This window comes from Oratosquilla oratoria, chromosome 12 (assembly GCF_046742065.1).
Source record: "Oratosquilla oratoria isolate Oo_2021 chromosome 12, ASM4674206v1, whole genome shotgun sequence".
Taxonomy (NCBI): Eukaryota; Metazoa; Arthropoda; class Malacostraca; order Stomatopoda; family Squillidae; genus Oratosquilla; species Oratosquilla oratoria.
In genome coordinates this window covers 49,557,714-49,577,150 of record NC_134788.1, presented here as the reverse complement: position 1 = coordinate 49,577,150, position 19,437 = coordinate 49,557,714, and the positions used below count along the sequence as shown (strand labels likewise).

At 44.1% G+C, this 19,437-nt stretch overlaps 1 protein-coding gene across 2 annotated transcripts in view; it reads left to right on the top strand.

Annotated features, from left to right (window-relative positions):
- Nucleotides 1-19,437, top strand: part of wb (wing blister) — a 77,398-nt gene that overhangs the window by 32,932 nt on the left and 25,029 nt on the right. For both annotated transcript variants that reach the window (XM_076195857.1, XM_076195856.1), the window contains exons 9-28: nt 2,347-2,523; nt 4,028-4,200; nt 4,314-4,448; nt 6,011-6,138; nt 6,739-6,866; nt 7,317-7,519; nt 7,792-7,982; nt 9,107-9,222; nt 10,176-10,298; nt 11,386-11,497; nt 12,275-12,422; nt 13,782-13,929; nt 15,214-15,378; nt 15,575-15,735; nt 16,307-16,445; nt 16,698-16,926; nt 17,399-17,572; nt 17,843-17,997; nt 18,803-18,958; nt 19,191-19,324. In XM_076195857.1, the coding sequence (XP_076051972.1) occupies nt 2,347-2,523; nt 4,028-4,200; nt 4,314-4,448; nt 6,011-6,138; nt 6,739-6,866; nt 7,317-7,519; nt 7,792-7,982; nt 9,107-9,222; nt 10,176-10,298; nt 11,386-11,497; nt 12,275-12,422; nt 13,782-13,929; nt 15,214-15,378; nt 15,575-15,735; nt 16,307-16,445; nt 16,698-16,926; nt 17,399-17,572; nt 17,843-17,997; nt 18,803-18,958; nt 19,191-19,324 (3,095 nt within the window). The remainder of the gene's footprint in view (nt 1-2,346; nt 2,524-4,027; nt 4,201-4,313; nt 4,449-6,010; nt 6,139-6,738; nt 6,867-7,316; nt 7,520-7,791; nt 7,983-9,106; nt 9,223-10,175; nt 10,299-11,385; nt 11,498-12,274; nt 12,423-13,781; nt 13,930-15,213; nt 15,379-15,574; nt 15,736-16,306; nt 16,446-16,697; nt 16,927-17,398; nt 17,573-17,842; nt 17,998-18,802; nt 18,959-19,190; nt 19,325-19,437) is intronic.

Genomic DNA, 19,437 nt, shown 5'->3' with positions numbered 1-19,437 from the left:
AGTATGTGTATGTGTATGTGTATGAATGTATGTGCGTGTTTGTGTGTATGTATGTGTATATGTGTATGTATGTATGTGTGTATGAATATATGTGTTTGTGTGTATGTGTGTATAGTATGTGTATGTATTTTTTTGTGTATATGTATGTCTGTATGTATGTATGTATGTGTGTGTATGCATATGTGTGTATCTTTGCATGTATGTATGTGTGTATGTATGTATGTATATGTATTTTTGTGTGTATATGTATGTGTGTGTATGCATGTGTGTATGTATGTATGTATGTATATGTATTTTTGTGTGTATATGTATGTGTGTGTATGTGTATGTAAGTATGTATGTGTGTGTATCTATGTGTGTGCATGTATGTATGTGTATATATGTGCGCAAGCATGTATGTATGAATGTATGTGTGTGTTTGTCTGTATGTATGTATTTGTGTACAATGAGTATGAGTGTATGTATGTATGCATGTGTTTATGTATATTTGTGTGCATGTATGTGTGTGTATGTGTATGCGTGTGTATGTATGTATGTGTGTGTAAAGTATGTATGTACGTACGTAAATATGTGTGTGTATAAATGTATGTAAGTGTATGTATGCATGTATGAGTGAATGTATGTGTGTATGTATGCATGTATGTATGTGTATGTATGCATGCATGCATGTATGTGTGGGATTATATATGTGTATATCTGTATGTAAGTGTTTGAGTGCATGTATGTATGTATGTGTATGTATGCATGTATGTATGTGATTATATATATGTATTATATCTGTATGTATGTATGTGTGTGTGTGTTTATATATGTATGTACTGTATATATGTATTAGCTTTCAGCTATGTAGTGTACGTTATTAACTACAGCGTGAACATAGCTTTGTATTGTATTGTAATTTTGCTGTATTAAATGCTAGACCGTTTTGCTTTGTATCGTAAAAATAGTGAAACAGTATTTCCCCAAAACCAAATAACTTTCCAGAATGTCAGGAATGTGCTTCTGATATACGGAATTTTCCGTTCCGAATTATGGAGATCTTTTTTCTTCCGAATATCGGAGAGATTTTCCGAATAGGAGAGAGATCGATATTTCCAGTCATAACATTGACAATACTCCCAGTATTGACGATATAATTGCTTTCAATATCAATTATTGGCATTAAGCAGTCATCGTAAAACTTGTTCCTCACACCGTCTCTCTTGTTGTCGATATTTATTTTTAAATTATTTTCGTCACACTTACTTTCTTGTCTCTCGTCTTGTGCTTCCTGCACTGACAGCCCGCGTTATGTCCGCCAGCAGTGTTCAGCATGGCTTGTTCTCTGTTCTTGATGTTCTGCAGAACATCTCTTAAGGATGTGTACATAAACACGTACATGTGCGTATACGCGTGTATACGTACACACACGCACATACATCGTTATTGTACTTCCACGTGTAGGACCTAAGGTTCCTACCTCCTCCTCCTCCTCCTCCAGACGATTTTTCCTAAAGCTAGAGAAAAATGAAATTAGATAAATAAATCAAACTCTACTTTGAGTCAATGCACTCACCCGGAAGTCCATCCCCTCCCCTCCCCTCCCCTCCCCACCTTCCTCCTCTCCCCCTTCCCCCTCCCCCTTCCCCCCTCCCCCTTCCCCCCTCCCCCTTCCACAGCCACTCTTTCAGCCTCAAGGAAAACTGAATTAATGAGGAACGTGCTTCTGAAAGTTTATCTTCACTTCCTCCTCCTCTTCTTCTTCCTCCTCCTCCTCCTCCTCCCTCCCTTTTCTTTCTTCTTCTTCCTCTCTTTTCATAATCCTTTCATCTGCCAAACTCAATCTCCTCCTCTTTTCTCCCTCTCTTCTCTCTTCTCATTAACCCCTCCTCTTTTCCTCTCTTCTTCTCTCCTCCCCCCTCCTTCCTTCCTTTCCTCTACTGTCCTTCCCTTCGCCCTCTCCCATCTCCAACAATCTCCAACACTCCCCCGTCCACTTCTCCCTTTCCCCCCTTCCGCCTGTCACCCCCTTCCCTCTCCTCCTCTCTCTTTCCCCCTTTCCTCCTCCCCTTCCCCCTACCCAAGCCCTCCCATTCCCCCCAAATCATCACCTCCCCTCTCTATCCCCCCACAAAAAGCCCTTACACATTACGGGCAACTTCCCTCCCCCCCCATCCACACACACACACACACACACACACACACACACACACACACACACACACACACACACACACACACACACACACACACACACACACACACACACACACACACAGACGCATGAAGAACAGCCCCTGATATATATATCTACCTAACATTTCGTTATCTTCCCCGTCCTCCCTCGCCGCTGCTGTTGATGTGCAGCTGGCTCTCCCAGGGAACCGAGAGCTCCAGCTGTCAACGGAGGAGGAGACAAGGCTCAATGTAACCAACCAGCTGCACGTGATCCCAGGGACTTTTGGGGATGTGAACATAGGGACCAGTCTTCTGTTTGACACCCCACTCTACTGGCAGCTCCCTCAAGAGTTTATGAGAGATAAGGTGAGGAGTAGTAGTAGTACTATAACTTCTCCCATTATCTGGTGACCCATGGGATGTGGCCGGCAAAACCAGCAGCGTTGCCACGTCTAAACCATCTCCAAAGAAAACGGGGAAGACATAGTTTTCTTTATATTTGCATGTATGACCGGTGTAATTAAAGAGACTGCAAGCGGCCCGAAGACCCGCACTCAGCTTCTCTATGTAATTCTTTATGAGTGACCCGCGTACCTGGTCGGGAGACGGGGCAACGTCGCCTGACCTGAGATGCCACATCGTTTAACAAGTCTCTTCTTTTCTTTACATGTATAACAATTACTCATATCACCTACCATTTAATGAAAAAATTCAATATGTATTTAGAATATTCCACGTTAACATACTCGGGGTAATGGACAGCTTCAGGTATATGCTGAAGGTTTTGATTCAGTACGTGACAATACGGCAAACAACACCTTTTGGGTCTCGAGATAATGGAAATAGTATAGTAGTAGTAGTAGTAGTAGTAGTAGAAGTAGTAGTGGTTGTTGTTGTAGTAGTAGTTTTCATTAAAATTATAAATGAAATAATATATAAAAGTATGTAGTCGACCACACTCACTGGCGAGAAAGGGGGCCAATGAACTATGTCTGTGGGAGACAGATCCTGACTGCTTTCACCACACAGTTCCACGAGGATAGAGGTCGTTTAAAAAAAATTAGTAGTAGTAGTACATAAGAACATAAGAACGAAGAAGACTGCAAGGAACCATAAGGACAACACTAGGCAGTTCCATGTCCGTGACCAGCTGTCATCCTCATCCATAAAGTTGTCTAACCTTTTCTTAAAACAATCTATAGTGTCAACGCTCACTGCACAGTTACCAAGTTTATTTCATTCGTTAGGCACTCTATTGGGAAACCAATTCTCGCCTATTTCTTTCCTAAATCTAAATTTGTCCAATTCAATTCGAAAAACCAATTTAGTAGCAGCAGCAGTGGTGGTCGTTTGCGAGAGCATGGGGTCCAATGAACTGTGTCTGTGGGAGAGAGACAGATTCTAACTACTTTCACCACACAGTTCCATAAGGATGGAGGTTGCTTATAGTAGTAGCAGTAGCAGTAGTAAAAGTAGTAAGAAAAGATAGTTGTAGCACTGTGTAGTTGTAGCGATAGTCGCTCTACTTTAGATTTCGTCCACCTTCGACTACCCTGTCTATTCTCAAGTCCCATGCTAATCCTATTTGCTCTACTACCACCACTGCAACTGCTACTACTACTACTACTACTACTACTACTACTACTACTACTACTACTACTACGATTTAATTCTTGTGTACGAGACTATTCCTAGACCTGTTGGGCATTTGCTACTAAAGGTTATTTCGTGGACAAAAGCTTTGCCCCACTCTTTTCGTTGTGAAGGCGGAGCAAATGTTGTCGGGTACATTTTTTTTTTTTTTCTTAACTTAGTCTAATGCCTTCTTGAAGTCCACGAAACTCACCTCCTCGACCTGCTCCTCCTCCAGGTCCTGTCCTACAACGGCTTCCTCCGGTTCACAGTCGAGAGTCGAGGTGGAACTCGAAAGTTCCCTGACCAGATCCTCCAGACGTACCCGCTGGTGTCCCTCCAGGGGAACTACAAGCTCGTCCTCGAACATTTCGCGCCCAAGATCGCGCCAGACGGTCGCTACGAAGTCAGGTGAGTCCAACTTCAAAAAACCCGAGGAGGAACCATCTCAGGTTCGAGTATGACCTTACCTCATCCTCCAGATCGTTTGAAACGTTCGAGTATGACCTTGCCCCTTCCTCCAGGTTGCACGAGGACGAATGGCGGCTGAAGCACGACGTGGGGAAACCTGTTACTCGGGAGATGATGATGATCGCCCTCCAAAACCTCCAACACGTCCTCCTTCGGGCCACCGACTCGTCTGACGCAACGTCAGCTGTGTAAGTCAGAGCGGAAGTGATGACGTCACATTTCTTCCTCTTCTTCTTCTTCTTGTTCAGGAGCCATAACTTGCTAATCTTACTTTTTCGGTGACTAGGAAAGGTGGTTTAGTAAATGACTACTGTCAAATCAGCACTGGAGATGTAGTGGTAGTGATTTCAGACTGCTGGCATTGTTTTCCTTTTTAGATTAAAGTGTCTGAAAATGTTAGGCACTTTATTGAAGGCGATTAGGAACGTTGTGTGTGTGCGCGCGCGCGCGTGTGTGTGTGTGTGTGTACCGCACATATAGTCGGCATATAAGGCGACTGGCCGCATAGGACAATCCTCAATATTGAAAAGTAGGTTTTTGACTATGCTCGACATATGTGTGTATACACAAAACTAATTTTCTTCTCATACTTTTGTATTCCCATAACCGTGTGATGTCTTCCTCTCCCTTACCAAGAGATATGTTTTTTTTTCCTACTCTTTGTAATGAACACGACAATTTCGTTCTCCTCTCACTCCCAGTTTGTCTTTTGTATGTTCCATTTCTAAGGCTGGGAAGAATCCATTGGGTTGCTGTTCTTTGTATGCTCAAGATCTTTCGTTTTATATCCTTCACTTTGTGTGTGTGTGTGTGTGTGTGTGTTTTTGTCTTTCTACATACTCTGCCCCTCCAGCAGATCCATTCTCCTTTTTTATCTATCTATCTCTATACCAAGGGTTTCTTCCCTCTCATAAGGGAGGTAGCCAGGTCAAAGGCACACATGCACCCACTCCCATCCACCCTCGCTTCCCTTCTTCTTAGCTCCTCGTGGATAAAGTGCCACGTCCGGCTCGTGCCGACTGCCCGGTGGCAGAACCAATGCAACAGGACACAGCACATCCACAGCAAGGCCACTTCACTTCATGGGCGCCCCACCCCTCCCCCCCTCCTCTCTCGTTTTCTAATCCCGTGTCATTGGTCCTTAGGTCTTCTTTCAAATGGAGCCTTCACAGTACATCAATGTTTTCCAAGTCTCATTCCGCATCCCATCCATCCTCATGAGAGTTCACTCGTATATCCTATCTCCCACCAACTAACTCACACACACACACAAAGAACCCAACTCCCACACATACAAAGACCCCACATTTCACCTTTAGAATCTATCCCTTTCTCTACATAAGAACATACGCATGGAGTAGACTGCGAGAAACCACAAGGCCTATACTAGGCAGTTCCATGTCCATGACCACTTGTCATCCCCACCCATAAAGTTGTCTAACCTTCTCCTAAAACAACCGTTACTTTCAGCTCTCACTACATCAAGGCTACCAAGTCTTTTCCATTCGTTGAGTGTTCTATTGGTAAACCAGTTCTTGCTTACTTCCTTCCTTCCTAAATATACATTTGTCCACTACTGCGAGTCCTACCCTGTTGTTTTAATATGACGACGACCTTGTCTGTCTGCATCACCCTTGTCAAAGCTCTTGACCCTGTCCTCACTGTCTGTCCCTTCTATCTCTGGACCTTATCCTTCCTTCCTTCCCGAAGGCCTAGTTCTTCCCTGATTCTGGACACCCTTACTCTTCAGCCTGAAGGACGTGACCCTGGACATCGCTGCTGAGGGTTCCCCTGTGTCCTCCCGGAAGGCCCTTGGGGTTGAGCAGTGCATCTGTCCTGTAGGATACCGAGGGACGTCTTGCCAGAATCCTAACATAGGTATGCCTTTCCTATCTCTCTTTGATTCCCATGTTGCAACCGGTATTTATTCTCTTATTTATTCATCTTTATTCATGTATCTATTTATCTATTCATTTATCTGTTTACCTAGACACACTTGCAGCAAATATAAGTAAACAAACAAGTAACTGAAAAAGTAGATAAAAAAAATAAAATAAAGAAATTAATGAAATAAAAAGTGTATAATGTGAGTTGACGTACAAGCCTGCCCTGTCCAATAACACTGACGTTAACCCATTCAACTCCGATGACAAGATGTCTTGTCATTTGGTCAAATAAAACAAAAAATCATAAAACACCAAAATGTTTGATCAAACACCAGAAAAATATGACGTCAATCCTCGCTTCGCTCGCAGCGAAGCGAGGACTGACGTCATATTTTTCTGGTGTTTGATCAAACATTTTGGTGTTTTATGATTTTTTGTTTTATTTGACCAAATGACAAGACATCTTGTCATCGGAGTTGAATGGGTTAAGTGAACCAGTAGGCTTCCGACAAACTGGCCCAGTACCATGGCTTGCTGGTACCCCCAGTTCCGCACCTTTTGTAAACCAAGTGCCATCCATCACCACCTCCAGGTTTCTTCCGCTGGTTCAAGGACAATTACATCCAGTCGACCATCATCATCGACTTGGTGGGAGAGTCGAGGCCCTGCGAATGTGGCGGACGTGCGGACACCTGCGACTCAGAGACGGGGCACTGTCAGGTGAGGAGAGCGAGTTCGGTGTAACGTCGCGAACTCCTCGGTTTAACGCCGCGGTACCCCCGGTTTAACGCCGCGGCCTCCCCCGGTTTAACGCCGCGACCTCCCCCGGTTTAACGCCGCGGCCTCCCCCGGTTTAACGCCGCGACCTCACCGGTTTAACGTCGCGATGTCCCCGGTTTAACGCCGTGAACCCCCTCCCCCCTATCAGGAGGCTAGGACTGTTCCCCAGTGGCCAGTATTCGATGACGATAGAAGACACCATTGAGCTTATATTTGATGATATATAACTAAGAACTACTTCATGAATATAGGCAGAGTTTAGGGTACTTGTAGACTATGATAAGTGTGCAACTGAAACATTTCGTGAACTGGTAGGCAATGAAGTTATTTTCTCTACAACTTGTACATTTTCCCCTCTCACGTTGTTCTCTATCCTGCCCTGCCCACCAGAACTGCCGAGAGAACACTGCAGGTCCCCACTGCGAAGTTTGCGCCTCAGGATATTACGGGGACCCGTCCCGGTCTCCCTGTCGCGCATGCGCGTGCCCGACCCGCCGACAGAACTTCGCAGAGTCCTGCGAGACTGATCCACTCAACAAGAAGGAGTACATTTGTCACTGCAAGGAAGGCTACAGAGGCGTCAAGTGTGACCAGTAGGTTCCTATTGGTTGTTTTTAGGAGAAGATGAGATGATTTTATGGATAGAGGTGGAAGGTGGTAAGGGGGGGCATGGACCTGCCTAATGCTGGCCTTATGGTCCCTTGCAGTCTCATCTATTCTTATGTTCTTCTGTTCTTAATAGAGGAAATAGGTCACCACCCGATCCAAAGCTACAAAACGAATTTCGTGAATACACTGTATCATTTCGTGAGAAAATCAAAGGAGGGCAGCCTTGTCGCTTACGCATCTTTTTCTTTTGTTGTAGTTGTGCTCATGGCTACTATGGAAAACCCCGCCAGCGTGGAGGAAGCTGCCAGCCATGCGCCTGCGACCCGTTCGGGAGTGTGGACGGTTCCTGTGACATTCGAGGAAACTGCAAGTGTCGACCAGGGATTACCGGCCAGAAGTGCTCTCAGTGCGCTCCTGGGCATGTCGTACATGCCTCAGGATGCAAATGTAAGTAGTGTAGCAATAGTATACTATCTATTACTGGACAGAAGTGCTCTCAGTGTGCTCCTGGGCATGTCGTGCATGCCTCAGGATGCAAATGTAAGTAGTGAAGCAATGTTAAACTATCTATCTCATTAGTTCTCCACCTTTTCCACCCCAGTCCCCCTCACCTTTCATGAATTCTCAACATTCGCTTGGGTTACCCATTCATTTTTTTCCCAAATCCCATCCCGCCAAAAAAGGCAAAACAACAACGATGATGATATTAGCAACAGAATGTTGATGACGAGAAACCCTTTGCTTGATTACAAAATTGACAATCACAATTATCTTGTATTTTATATACATTTTTCAGATTCCCCATATCATATAGAAATGTATAATTTGGAACAGATGATCATGGCAGCGGGCGAGATGTAGGGATGACCCGTCATCCAGGAGGAGCCAAGAAAAGAGGGAGGGAGGGAGGGAGGGGTGGTGAATGGGAGTGGAGTGGATGTGGGGATGAAATGGGTGGGTGGGAGTGGAATCATGCCCTTTGACTTTGGCTACCTCCCTTGTGCGGGGGAAAAAACCCTTTGTATATGTATGTATGTATGTATGCATGTATGTATGTTTCTAAACAGAAATGTAGTAGCACATTTGTAAATGACACACAGGAACCCACAGTCGGAGAAAGACTTTATTCGAAGTTTATTCTTTCTCCGACTGTGGGTTCCTGTGTGTCATTTATGCATGTATATATGTATATCCTTTTTGGACAGTTCGATGAATTGACGGATCCATAAAAAAAAAATCTCTTTAGGCTTGTGGTGCTTCATTGATTATGGATTTAAACTGGACAAATTTAGGTTTAAGAATGAAATAGTCAAGAACTGGTTTACCATTAGAGTTAACGAATGGAATAGACTTAGTAACCATGTAATAGTGAGCCCTAAAACTATTTGTTGTTTTAAGAAAAGGTTAGATAGCTTTATGGATGGGGGGGGATGATAGGTGGTAATGGACACGGAACTGCCTAGTGCAGGCCTTAGGGTCTCTTGCTGCAGTCTCCTCCATTCATATGTTCTTAGATGAATGAATATTAGGCACAAGACTAAACACGCCATTTGTACCCTTTCCCACCACAGCCTGCAAAGATGGCTGCGTCGATGTACTTCAAGCTGAGGTGCAGCAGATGATCAGCGATGTGGTCAATCTCAACGTCTCTTCTTTCATTCCACCGCCGTGGAATAATCTCCGAGAGGTATGTTCGTGGTCTCTTGTTGTTGTTGTTGCTGCTGCTGCTGTCCTTCCCTGGACTGTCTGGCCGAGAACACACTTTACTCAGAGTATTTCACTTTTCGATGAATGTCAGGCTGACCGTCTCCCTGAGAAACGCCACGACCGGAACGGGGTTCTCCTACAAATTCCTTATAGAGTTTATGTTGTTCTTGTTATCGTCCCCTGGACACTCAGGCCGAACAGTCCCGTCTCTTCCAGATACGCCATGATGGCTAGAACGGGGATTTCCTACAAATCTTTGTAGAGTATTATATGCATGCTGTGTTGTTGTTGTTGTTGTTGGCGTCTGTTTATGGAACTGATCTTGGAAGACGGGTATGTCGATGTGCGAGGGCTTGAGACCAGTAGTATTAACCCATTAAACTCCGATGACAAGATGTCTTGTCATTTGGTCAAATAAAACAAAAAATTATAAAACACCAAAATGTTTGATCAAACAGCACATGAAGAAAAATATGACGTCACTCCTCCTCGCTTCGCTCGCGAGCGAGCGAAGCGAGGAGGACTGACGACGTCATATTTTTCTGGTGTTTGATCAAACATTTTGGTGTTTTATAATTTTTTGTTTTATTTGACCAAATGACAAGACATCTTGTCATCGGAGTTTAATGGGTTAATGCTCAACTGTACTTTGGTGGAGTGGCAAGTGCATCAATTTGTATTTTATTCATTAAAGAAAAAGAAGAAGAAGAAGAAGAAGAAAAGAAGGGGGTTGGAGGGGATGAATTCCATTCCCCATTTTCATTTACTAATTTTTTCCCCTGTATTTTTTCTTCCTGTTGATACTGTCTTTTTCCGCATCACCATAGGATAGCTGTTAGTTCTTGGCTTGATACATCTTTCATTAAATAGTATTTTACAAAATAATTGGCCAAGTTTAATCCTACCTTTTGGCACACTTTGCTCCTCTTCCAGATTGAGAGGAATGTAACTTTACTTCGAACAAACTTGGACAACTACCACAGCAGCATCGAAATCACCAGAGACCTGCTGGTCAATTTCGACCTTGACTACTACGCCAAAGATCTCCTGAGGAAGGTATTTACGAATCTTAGATCAGTCTTTCAAACATGCCATTCTTCGACTTACGATCATTCCAAGATATGATGTAGTTATGAGTCTCAAAGTCAACTTTCAAACATGCATATAACCATTCCTATACTTACGTTAATTCCAAGTTACGATGTAGTTATGAGTCTTAAACAGTAATCTTTCAAACATGCTTACAACCATTTCTCTAAGTACGACCATTCGACTTGCGATTTGTCAAAGTTATGATGTAGTTATGTTTTAAAGTAATCTTCCAAACAGCCATTCCTCTACATACGATCATTCGAATTGGGATGTGTTTGGCAGGTAAAAAATCCCCTATATGAGTATATTAATTTTCCAGGGTGGTGCACATAGGTATATACCGTTGTGTGTTGATTGTTTTGTTATGTATATGTTGTTAAGAAAGATTAGGGTCATTCATTTATGATGATTGCTGTATTGCCTGTTGTCATATTCGCGCCACCGCCCACCCCTGTCTGTGCGCCACCCACCATTGTCGACTTACGATGGGTTTCTCGGAACAGAACCCTATGTATGTAAGTCGAGGGATATTTGTACTGTGTGTATGTCTGTTTACGTAACTGTAACTTGTAAAAGAGCCACGCTCATCCATTCGTCTCTCTCGCCATCTACCGTACCAATCTTCAGAAATATTTTTTTCTATTTTAGGGTGATATCATATTGGATGGTCATTTAATCGATTTAACTAGGGTTGTATCATCTAAGCTATTCCAAGAATTGATGGTTTTACTTGTACTCTTGAGCATGCTGTCATGTTGTAATAAAACAATGATACCATAGCAGTGATTGTCGTGACATCCAATCTACACGTTAACACACTTGACTGAAAATCATTTACCCTTCGATGACTTTTAAACTGAAAAACTAAGAGTGGTAACATGATCGTTGTGACATCCAGTCTACATGCTACAACACACTTTACTCAGAGTATTTCACTTTTCGATGAATGTCAGGCTGAAAAATTAAGAGTTGTAGCGTGATCGTTGTGACACCCAGTCCACATGTTTAAGCACACTTTACTCAAAGTATTTTGCCCTTGGGTGAACTTCAGGCTGAAAAACTGGGTGTGGCAGCTAAGGAAATCTTCCCTCCAACAAATGAGGTCAAGGTTGAAGCTCAGGACGTCCTTGACCTTCTCCTCTCCCTGCGCATGCAGCTCAAAGGTCAGTGGTTGGTTCTTGAGATATTTACTGGCGCGGTGGGTGGGTCGCCCAGTTGGATCACCCGAAGAATCGTCAACCCAGACTTCGACAGGGTGATCCTTCTTCTGGTGGGGATATCCTGGGGGTAACAATTTCTCAGGTGGGCTGGCTTTCCAGGGGTAACGATTCGTTAGTCAGTTAAGACAAGTTATACCTTTATCTTCTATTGACTGTGGTCTGTCTGGGGTATCGATTCTTCAGGTATTGTTGTTTGAAGTGACAGTTCTTCAGGTGGGTGGGCTATCCTGTGGTGGCGATTCTTCGAGGCGTTCGTTGTCACACTGCTATGTTCTTCCTTCGACTGTTGGAGTAGATGTGCAGCCAGCCTTCGGGATGGATGGGATATGCTGAAGGGAAATAACTTTCCTCCAGCATAATATCAAATGACATTCCATGTCAATTCTTGAGGGAACAAAATAGTTTACCACAAGTAATTTGACGGCGGTAAAAGTGCTGGAGGTGGGTGGGTGGGAAGGAAGAAGCACAGCCGATTAATCGGGGGTAGCTAGCCCAGTGTGATAGTCCCTTTAGGAAGACGACGACGTTCTGGGGTGACAATGATTCTGGTGAATCGGCCAATAATTGATCGGAACCGGAAATTTAGAGCAATATCGGGACTCTTATCGGAGTAGTTTAGGTTTTGGTGTCATCCCATCACTAATATCTTCCTCCCCCAGTTGCCTGCTACTCTCGTGATCGTCACTTACCCACAAAAATTCTTTCCCCTGTGCAATCCAGACACTGTGGCATATCTGGAGAACTACGCCATTGGGGAAACGCCGAGTGTGTCTGTTGGTTCGGCACTGCTGGAGGCTGAGAAGATCCTCAAGCAACTGCAGCGGCGGGACTTTTCCAAGTTTCATCAAGATGCTGTCCGGGAACTCAAGTAGGGGCAGAATAGATTTGTGGTTTTGTGTGTGTGTGTGTGTGTGTGTGCGTGCGTGCGTGTGTGTGTGCGTGTATTCATATATACTTCTCAAAGCAAGCTCTGAAATATGCAGAACCGAGTTGATTTCGTATCAAACTAGAGACTGTACTGTGAGACTCAACCTAGGCCAGATACCAGCATAACTAGTGAATGTCAACTCCAGTTATATGAGCATGTGGCACGCTTCCCTGATGTTGATCCTATTCAGCGTTGTCTCCACAAGAGACGACCCTCGATGGAGAAGACGAAAGAGAGACGCACAAAATCCATGGCCAAGGATAATTGATCAAATCTATCGAGAGTTGTTTGGCTGGTGTATGCACCGAATTGGTGATGGGATCCTGTGTTTTTTTTTATGAGTGGTTGAATGTTTTGTTTGCATATAATGTGGGTGTGTCCCCAGCACCTCTGCCTCATGCTCTCCCAGTACTAATTAAGGCGTCATGTTTGTGACACTATACCTTAATGCTTCATGTGAAGAACAACTCAAAACAGTGTAGGTCACCTCAGAAAGGGAAAAGATGTTTTTGGTTTCCAATGGGTTGATGGTTCTAGTCACACTGAAATGACCACGGTTTATTTACAGAATCCGTATAGAGGAGAGTGACCAAAATGATACAACATGGGCTCAGAAATGTATCTTACAAAGACAGGCATAGGCACCTTAACCCATTCAACTCCGATGACAAGATGTCTTGTCATTTGGTCAAATAAAACAAAAAATCATAAAACACCAAAATGTTTGATCAAACACCAGAAAAATATGACGTCAGTCCTCGCTTCGCTGCGAGCGAAGCGAGGATTGACGTCATATTTTTCTGGTGTTTGATCAAACATTTTGGTGTTTTATGATTTTTTGTTTTATTTGACCAAATGACAAGACATCTTGTCATCGGAGTTGAATGGGTTAACTTACACTCTCTCTCCCGAAAGACGGAAAGTGCGGGGTGACCTGATAGAGGCATTCAAATGGGTTTTAACAATGGTGATACAGGCAAGGTCACCATATCAAGACAGCAGGGCAGGACTCGTATTTATGGGTTCAAATTGGACAAGTTTAGGTTTGAGAAGGAAATAAGCTAGAACTGGTTTGCCAACAGAGTGGTTAATTAACGAATGGAATAGACTCGGTAACAACCATGCAGCAGTTAGTGATCGTCGCTGAAACAAATTGATGTTTTTTAAGAGAAGATGAGATAACTTTAAGGATAGGGATAAAAGGTGGGAAGGGGCATGGAATGTAGGCCCTATGGTCTCTTGCAGTCTCCTCTCCATAATTGTGTTCTCATGTTCTCTCCCCCCATCCACCACGTCTAGACGGTCGACCAAACTGCTGGAGCACTTGAAGGAAATGGAAGTGGACGTGTCAAGGGTGAGCGGCCTGCGAGCCACAGCCACGGCGCTGGAAGACAAACTCTTGGATCTGCTGGAACACATCAAAGAGGCCAACCAGAACACTGACAAGGTCTGTTGCCATAAGCCTACACAATGTAGTATAATCAAGAAATTTCTGTCCACGTTAGCTCCATTCAAATGGCACCTAGCGTGAACCCAGAAAACATTGACATCATCATAACTCCCATTGAACAAGGTGTAGGTGGTAGTAGTTTAGAGTTGATCACTGGAAGACCTCTGGGAGGTGACACCATGTGGGGATGGAGCTTGTATTGGTACGACTTTTCACTTCTTAGACCTTTATCAGCTACTTGAAAAACCCCAACGAACAAATCGTCGTGCTAATCAAGTCTCCTTCCTCACCTTGAGTGTTTCTTTTGATAGATTCGTCGGCAGATGCCGCCAATGACATACCTACCTTTGGGAGGGAGGACGGGGGGGGGGGGATAGTTACCAGTGTCGTCCTCCTCCTCCTCCTCGAGGCCAAGGCTACTCCGGGAGGAGGGATCCGAGGCATGGACAAGTGCCTTTGATATCCCCTCTCCTTTGCTGCGGCAGCCAACATGCATCGGAGGGCCGTTTTAACTGTCCGCTAGATTTGCATCAATTTGGGAAATGACAAAAGCCAACGTGTTTAGCTCTCTTCCTGTGTACTACAATTAAACACAGGGCAGCCATGTATTTTGTTTTCTGTTATTGTTATTGTTATTATTATTATTATTATTATTATTATTATTATTATTATTATTATTATTATTATTATTATTATTATTATTATTATTATTATTATTATTATTATTATTATTATCATTATTATTATTATCATTATTATTATTATCATTATTATTATTATTATCATTATTATTATTATTATCATTATTATTATTATTATCATTACTATTATTATCATTATCATTATTATCATTATCATTATCATTATTATTATTATTATTATTTTCTTATATATTTGTTTATTTATTTTGGCCGCAGTAAATATATGAAATTGGAAGAGCCCACGTATTTAGCTTCAATTAAACACAGGGCAGCCATATATTTTACTTTCATTTATTATTTTTGTATGTATGTATGTATGTATGTATGTATGTATGTATGTATGTATATATATATATATATATATATATTTTTTTTTTTTTTTTTTGCCACAGCACTGAGAAACATTTGGAATTTATGTATACAGTAGTGAAGATGATCATTCCTGTGCATGTCAGTGTAGGCTCTCCCTCTCTCTCTACCTATCTCTCACTGTCTGTCATTCTGTCTCTCTCTCTCTTTCTCAGTCGTGCAAATAACCCTATACAATGTTGCTTTTGTCCTAAGTAGCTCTTGCTTGCAGGCCAACTTCTTGAACGAGAGCAACCGTGAGCGTCTGTCACGGGTCAAGGAGTACTCCGCTGACGTCAAGTCGACCAATCTGAAGGCAGAGGAGCAACATCGTAACGCCTCACGGATGCTCAGGGAGGCCCGGAATAACCTCGACGCTGCCACCAATAATTACGATGTAGGTTCCAGCCCTTGAGATGGATGGATGGATGGATGGGGTGAGAAGTGGCTTTGAGCATAAGGGAATGTCTGTCGAACAGGAAAGGGTGTAGGCTGATAGGCCGTGTGGAAAACAATCCCAGGGGAGGGAGGGACCCGAAACTCCCAGAAGCCCAGCACCTGGTCTTCCTAACATTCCTGTCTTTTCTCCCCAGCGCCTAGAGGACATGCTGTTGGCGCTCAGGAACAGGTCAAATCACTTGGAAGAGCACGAGGGGAAGATTTGGCGGCTGAACATGGAGTATCGAGACAAGTATGTCAAGGCCACCCACGACCACGCCCATGACCTCATGATGGAGTCCATTCGCCTGGAGAGGTCAGGAGGAGGAGTGATGACGCTCCTGCAGCAACTTTGTTGTCATTAGAATTTGCAAAATAATTACATTGGCACATATTTACCTACATAAATGATGGTTGAACATGAGTTGGTATTCTAGCTAGGCATATACTGATCTTCATAGGTATCATGCAACAAATATATTGATACTATGTAGACTATGAAAAATAGTTCTGCAAGACATGTTAGAATGTAATGAAGATTTTTACTAGAAAATTATTAAAATTTAAGAAGGGAAGAACTGGTTTACTAATAGTGGTTAAAGAATAGAATAGACTTGGTAATCACGTAGTGGGTGCTGAAACATTTTGTTGTTTTAAGAGACGATGAGATAACTTTATGGATGGGGGGGGGGATGGCAGGTGGTAAGGGACATGGAACTGCCTAGTGTAGGCCTCATGATCTCTTGCCATTATTTAACCCTTATGGACTCTTGCAGTCTCCCTCATTCTTCTGTTCTTAAGTGGGAATTATTCAAGACTAATGTAGTCTCCCCCATTCCTATGTTCTACTATGGAAATCATTGAACCTTTCTCTCCTCGACCTCCAGCCTGTTCAACAAGACCCGAGATGTGGCTGACGGTCCTCTTCAAGCCGCGCAAGCCTACCAGCGCATCAAGGATGCTCTGCTCAGTGCTGAGCTCGCAGCAAAGAACGCGTCAGCAGCGGCCAAGAAGGCCTCCCAAGTGGTGAGTAGTTGTCTGTGTGCAAATGTTTCCACTTGTAGACTTCGGGTGTTGTAAATGTCCAATGGAAAGGTTTATGTCTGATTCAGGATCGCACAAGATGTCAGCCTACACCACACAGCAGTAGTAGCCAGGTCATTTGTACCAAGAATGGTATTTGCGTCAACGCACAACATGCATACATATACCTTAATTCCTTTGCACATGTACGTTTTCTGTTCCACCCATATGCTGCATATCCTTTCTCTCACTCAGGCTTACCCGGGCAACACTGACGAATCTCTGGTCCGCCTTGCCAAGCAGTCCCTTCGCAAGTCGCAGGAGCTCCACATGAAGGGTGTAGATCTACAGGACAATGTCGACGGACTCTCCTCAAAGCTGGAGGACCAGCGGGCCCTCTTGGGCAGCGTGCAGGACAGCCTGAGTGAAGGGAGCGCCAGAATTGATTCCCTGAATGCCATGATGGACATGACACTCACCTCCAGTATGTACAACGTCCTTTAGTGGCTCCGTTATCAAGGCGTTATCTATCACGTTGGGCTATTTTCCCTCTGACCTGACTGTTGTTGGATCCTGTAGCTTTCGGGAAGGAATCTAATGTACTGGAGGAGAATCACTTTCGTCCAGCATATCAAACATTCTCTGTAAACGAGTAAAAGCAGCAATGACTGCAACAGCATTGTTGGAGAGAAGAGGGAGGGAGGGAGGGGGATGGATGGGTGGGAGTGGAGTATGTTGGGGATGGAATGGGTGGGAGTGGATTTTATGCCTTTGTTTTTTGCTGCCTTCCTTGTAAGAGGGAAGAAGCCCGGTATATGCATGTGTTATTTGTTGTTGTTGTTGTTGCAATTAGACTTACCCACCTGGCTTATACTGTGTCATTTTTATGTTTCCAAAAGTGTGAACCACAACTGCCGTTTGATTCCCCCCACTCCCCCCCTTCTCCCCCACTGCAGACATCACAGCAGAGATCCAGGGTTCCCGCGAGGAAGTATCCGATGCCCTGGAGAGCGTCGACTCCACCTTGAGTCAGGTGACTTCCATCCGCTCCAACCTGACCCGCATCAAGAACGAGGCGCTCATCCTCAACCGATTCGACAACACGCTCCTTCATGAAATCAGAGACAAGAGTAAGTTGCCGTTAGGTTAATAATGGGAGATTCGTTGTTGTACTTGAGCAGGATAGGCCCCCTGAGGGACAGCACAATGCATCTAACGGTTAAGGAGGAGCTAGGATACTCAAGTGGTGCCCTGGGAAACTTGGTACAAGTCTCCTGTTGTGTAGGATGCATTCGTACATGTGCCTTGGCTGGGTACCTGGGCCCTTGTAAGGGGGAGGGAGCCCTTGGCGTATAGGTGAAACTTGATGGTTTGCTTCTTATTCCGCTCCTTTTCCCTAGTCACATCTGCTGAAGGCCAGACCATGAAAAGCGTCCGCCTTGCCACCAACATTCGGAAGTCTGCTGACCGAATCCAGAATAGGAGTGACGACCTGCGTGCTCGCATTGAAGCTCTCAAGAGGAAGATCCAGCAAACCAGACAGTACGCCTCCTCGGTAGGTAGTAGGCAAGACCTTGGCGGGCGTGTGCATGTACAGCTGCACAGAAAGCTATCGTTAGTAAATCACGCTAATCATTTTGACACAAAACAACGAAACTATTTGAGACAAGTTGAAGTCTCCATCGGAAATAAGATTATTATGTCATAGTGAATCCATATGAACTCCGGAACTATTATTCGATTCATATTCATTCAGAAGGAATTCGAACAATTCGAACCCCAGAAATACCAACCCTTCAGTATCATAAGGTTATGTTCATTAGCGAATGTTTCGACACCCCTACTAACGATAGTTTTCTGTGTAGCTGTACCTAGTTGTATTATACGGATTGTGGTCGTGAACCGAGGTGGTTCTGCCGTACATTTTGTGTACACCAAAGGTCCCTTTCCTCTTTATGAGAGAGGGTGGCCAAGTCAAAGCATACATCCACACCTCTATGCCTATCTAGAGCCCATTTGCAAGAGTGATTGTAGTGCCGTTCAACAATTCCAGAAGCATGAAGGTTCTAGATGCCCTTAGTGGCCCTAGTGAACGGCCCTGAATACACCACGATAGACATACTCATCTTTTATCGTGCTAACTTGATCCTGACGCCATTTTCCTTGTGTGTGTGTGTGTACCTTGCTGTGGGGGATGCCGCCTTTACAACGACCTGAAGGTTTCAGAATACATCCCATACACCACATGCTCGTTTCTTATTCTATTACGAGTAGGAACTTGATCCTGATTCCTTCTTCCTTATGTGTTTGTCTTGTATGGGGGACACTGCCATTACAACGTGTGCCATCACCCCAAACAGATACGAGTTTCCTTGACAACGGACAAGAATGGTGAGTGTGTCCGCAAGTACCGCCCAGACCTGCGTCCTTCAACCACGACCAGCCTCTCCCTCGCCTACGCCATAAACTCAAAGGCACAGGACGCCAGCATCCTCTACCTGGGCAGTCCGAACCAGGTACGTACATCTATCATGATAAATGCGAAAGAGTGTATCTGTGTGACTAACTGTGGCCCTCAAACTCCCCCTTACATGGCCTAAGGCCGGCTTAACCCCGAAAACCCCCCGGCTGTGGTCATCATGTGATCATACGCAGACCTGAGGAACCATCAGTCTTCAGAGTGTTGACATCATGTGTTCCCCATGTAAATTACTACGAAATCTCATCCTCCTCCTCCTCGACTTACAGAGCGACTTTATGGCAGTGGAGATGCTGAACCGACGCATCCACTTCACGTGGGATGTCGGTGGGGGTCCACAGAAGCTCATTCACCCGACTAAACTCCTCACCAACGATGCTAAAGTCACAGATGATACTCGCTGGTAAGTACAATGTTGCAAATCTTCTTCTTCTTCTTCTTCTTCTTCTTTGGTAAGACGCCAGAATGACAGATCCTGAACCCTTCAGTTGTATCCATAGGGTCTCGTCTCTGCAT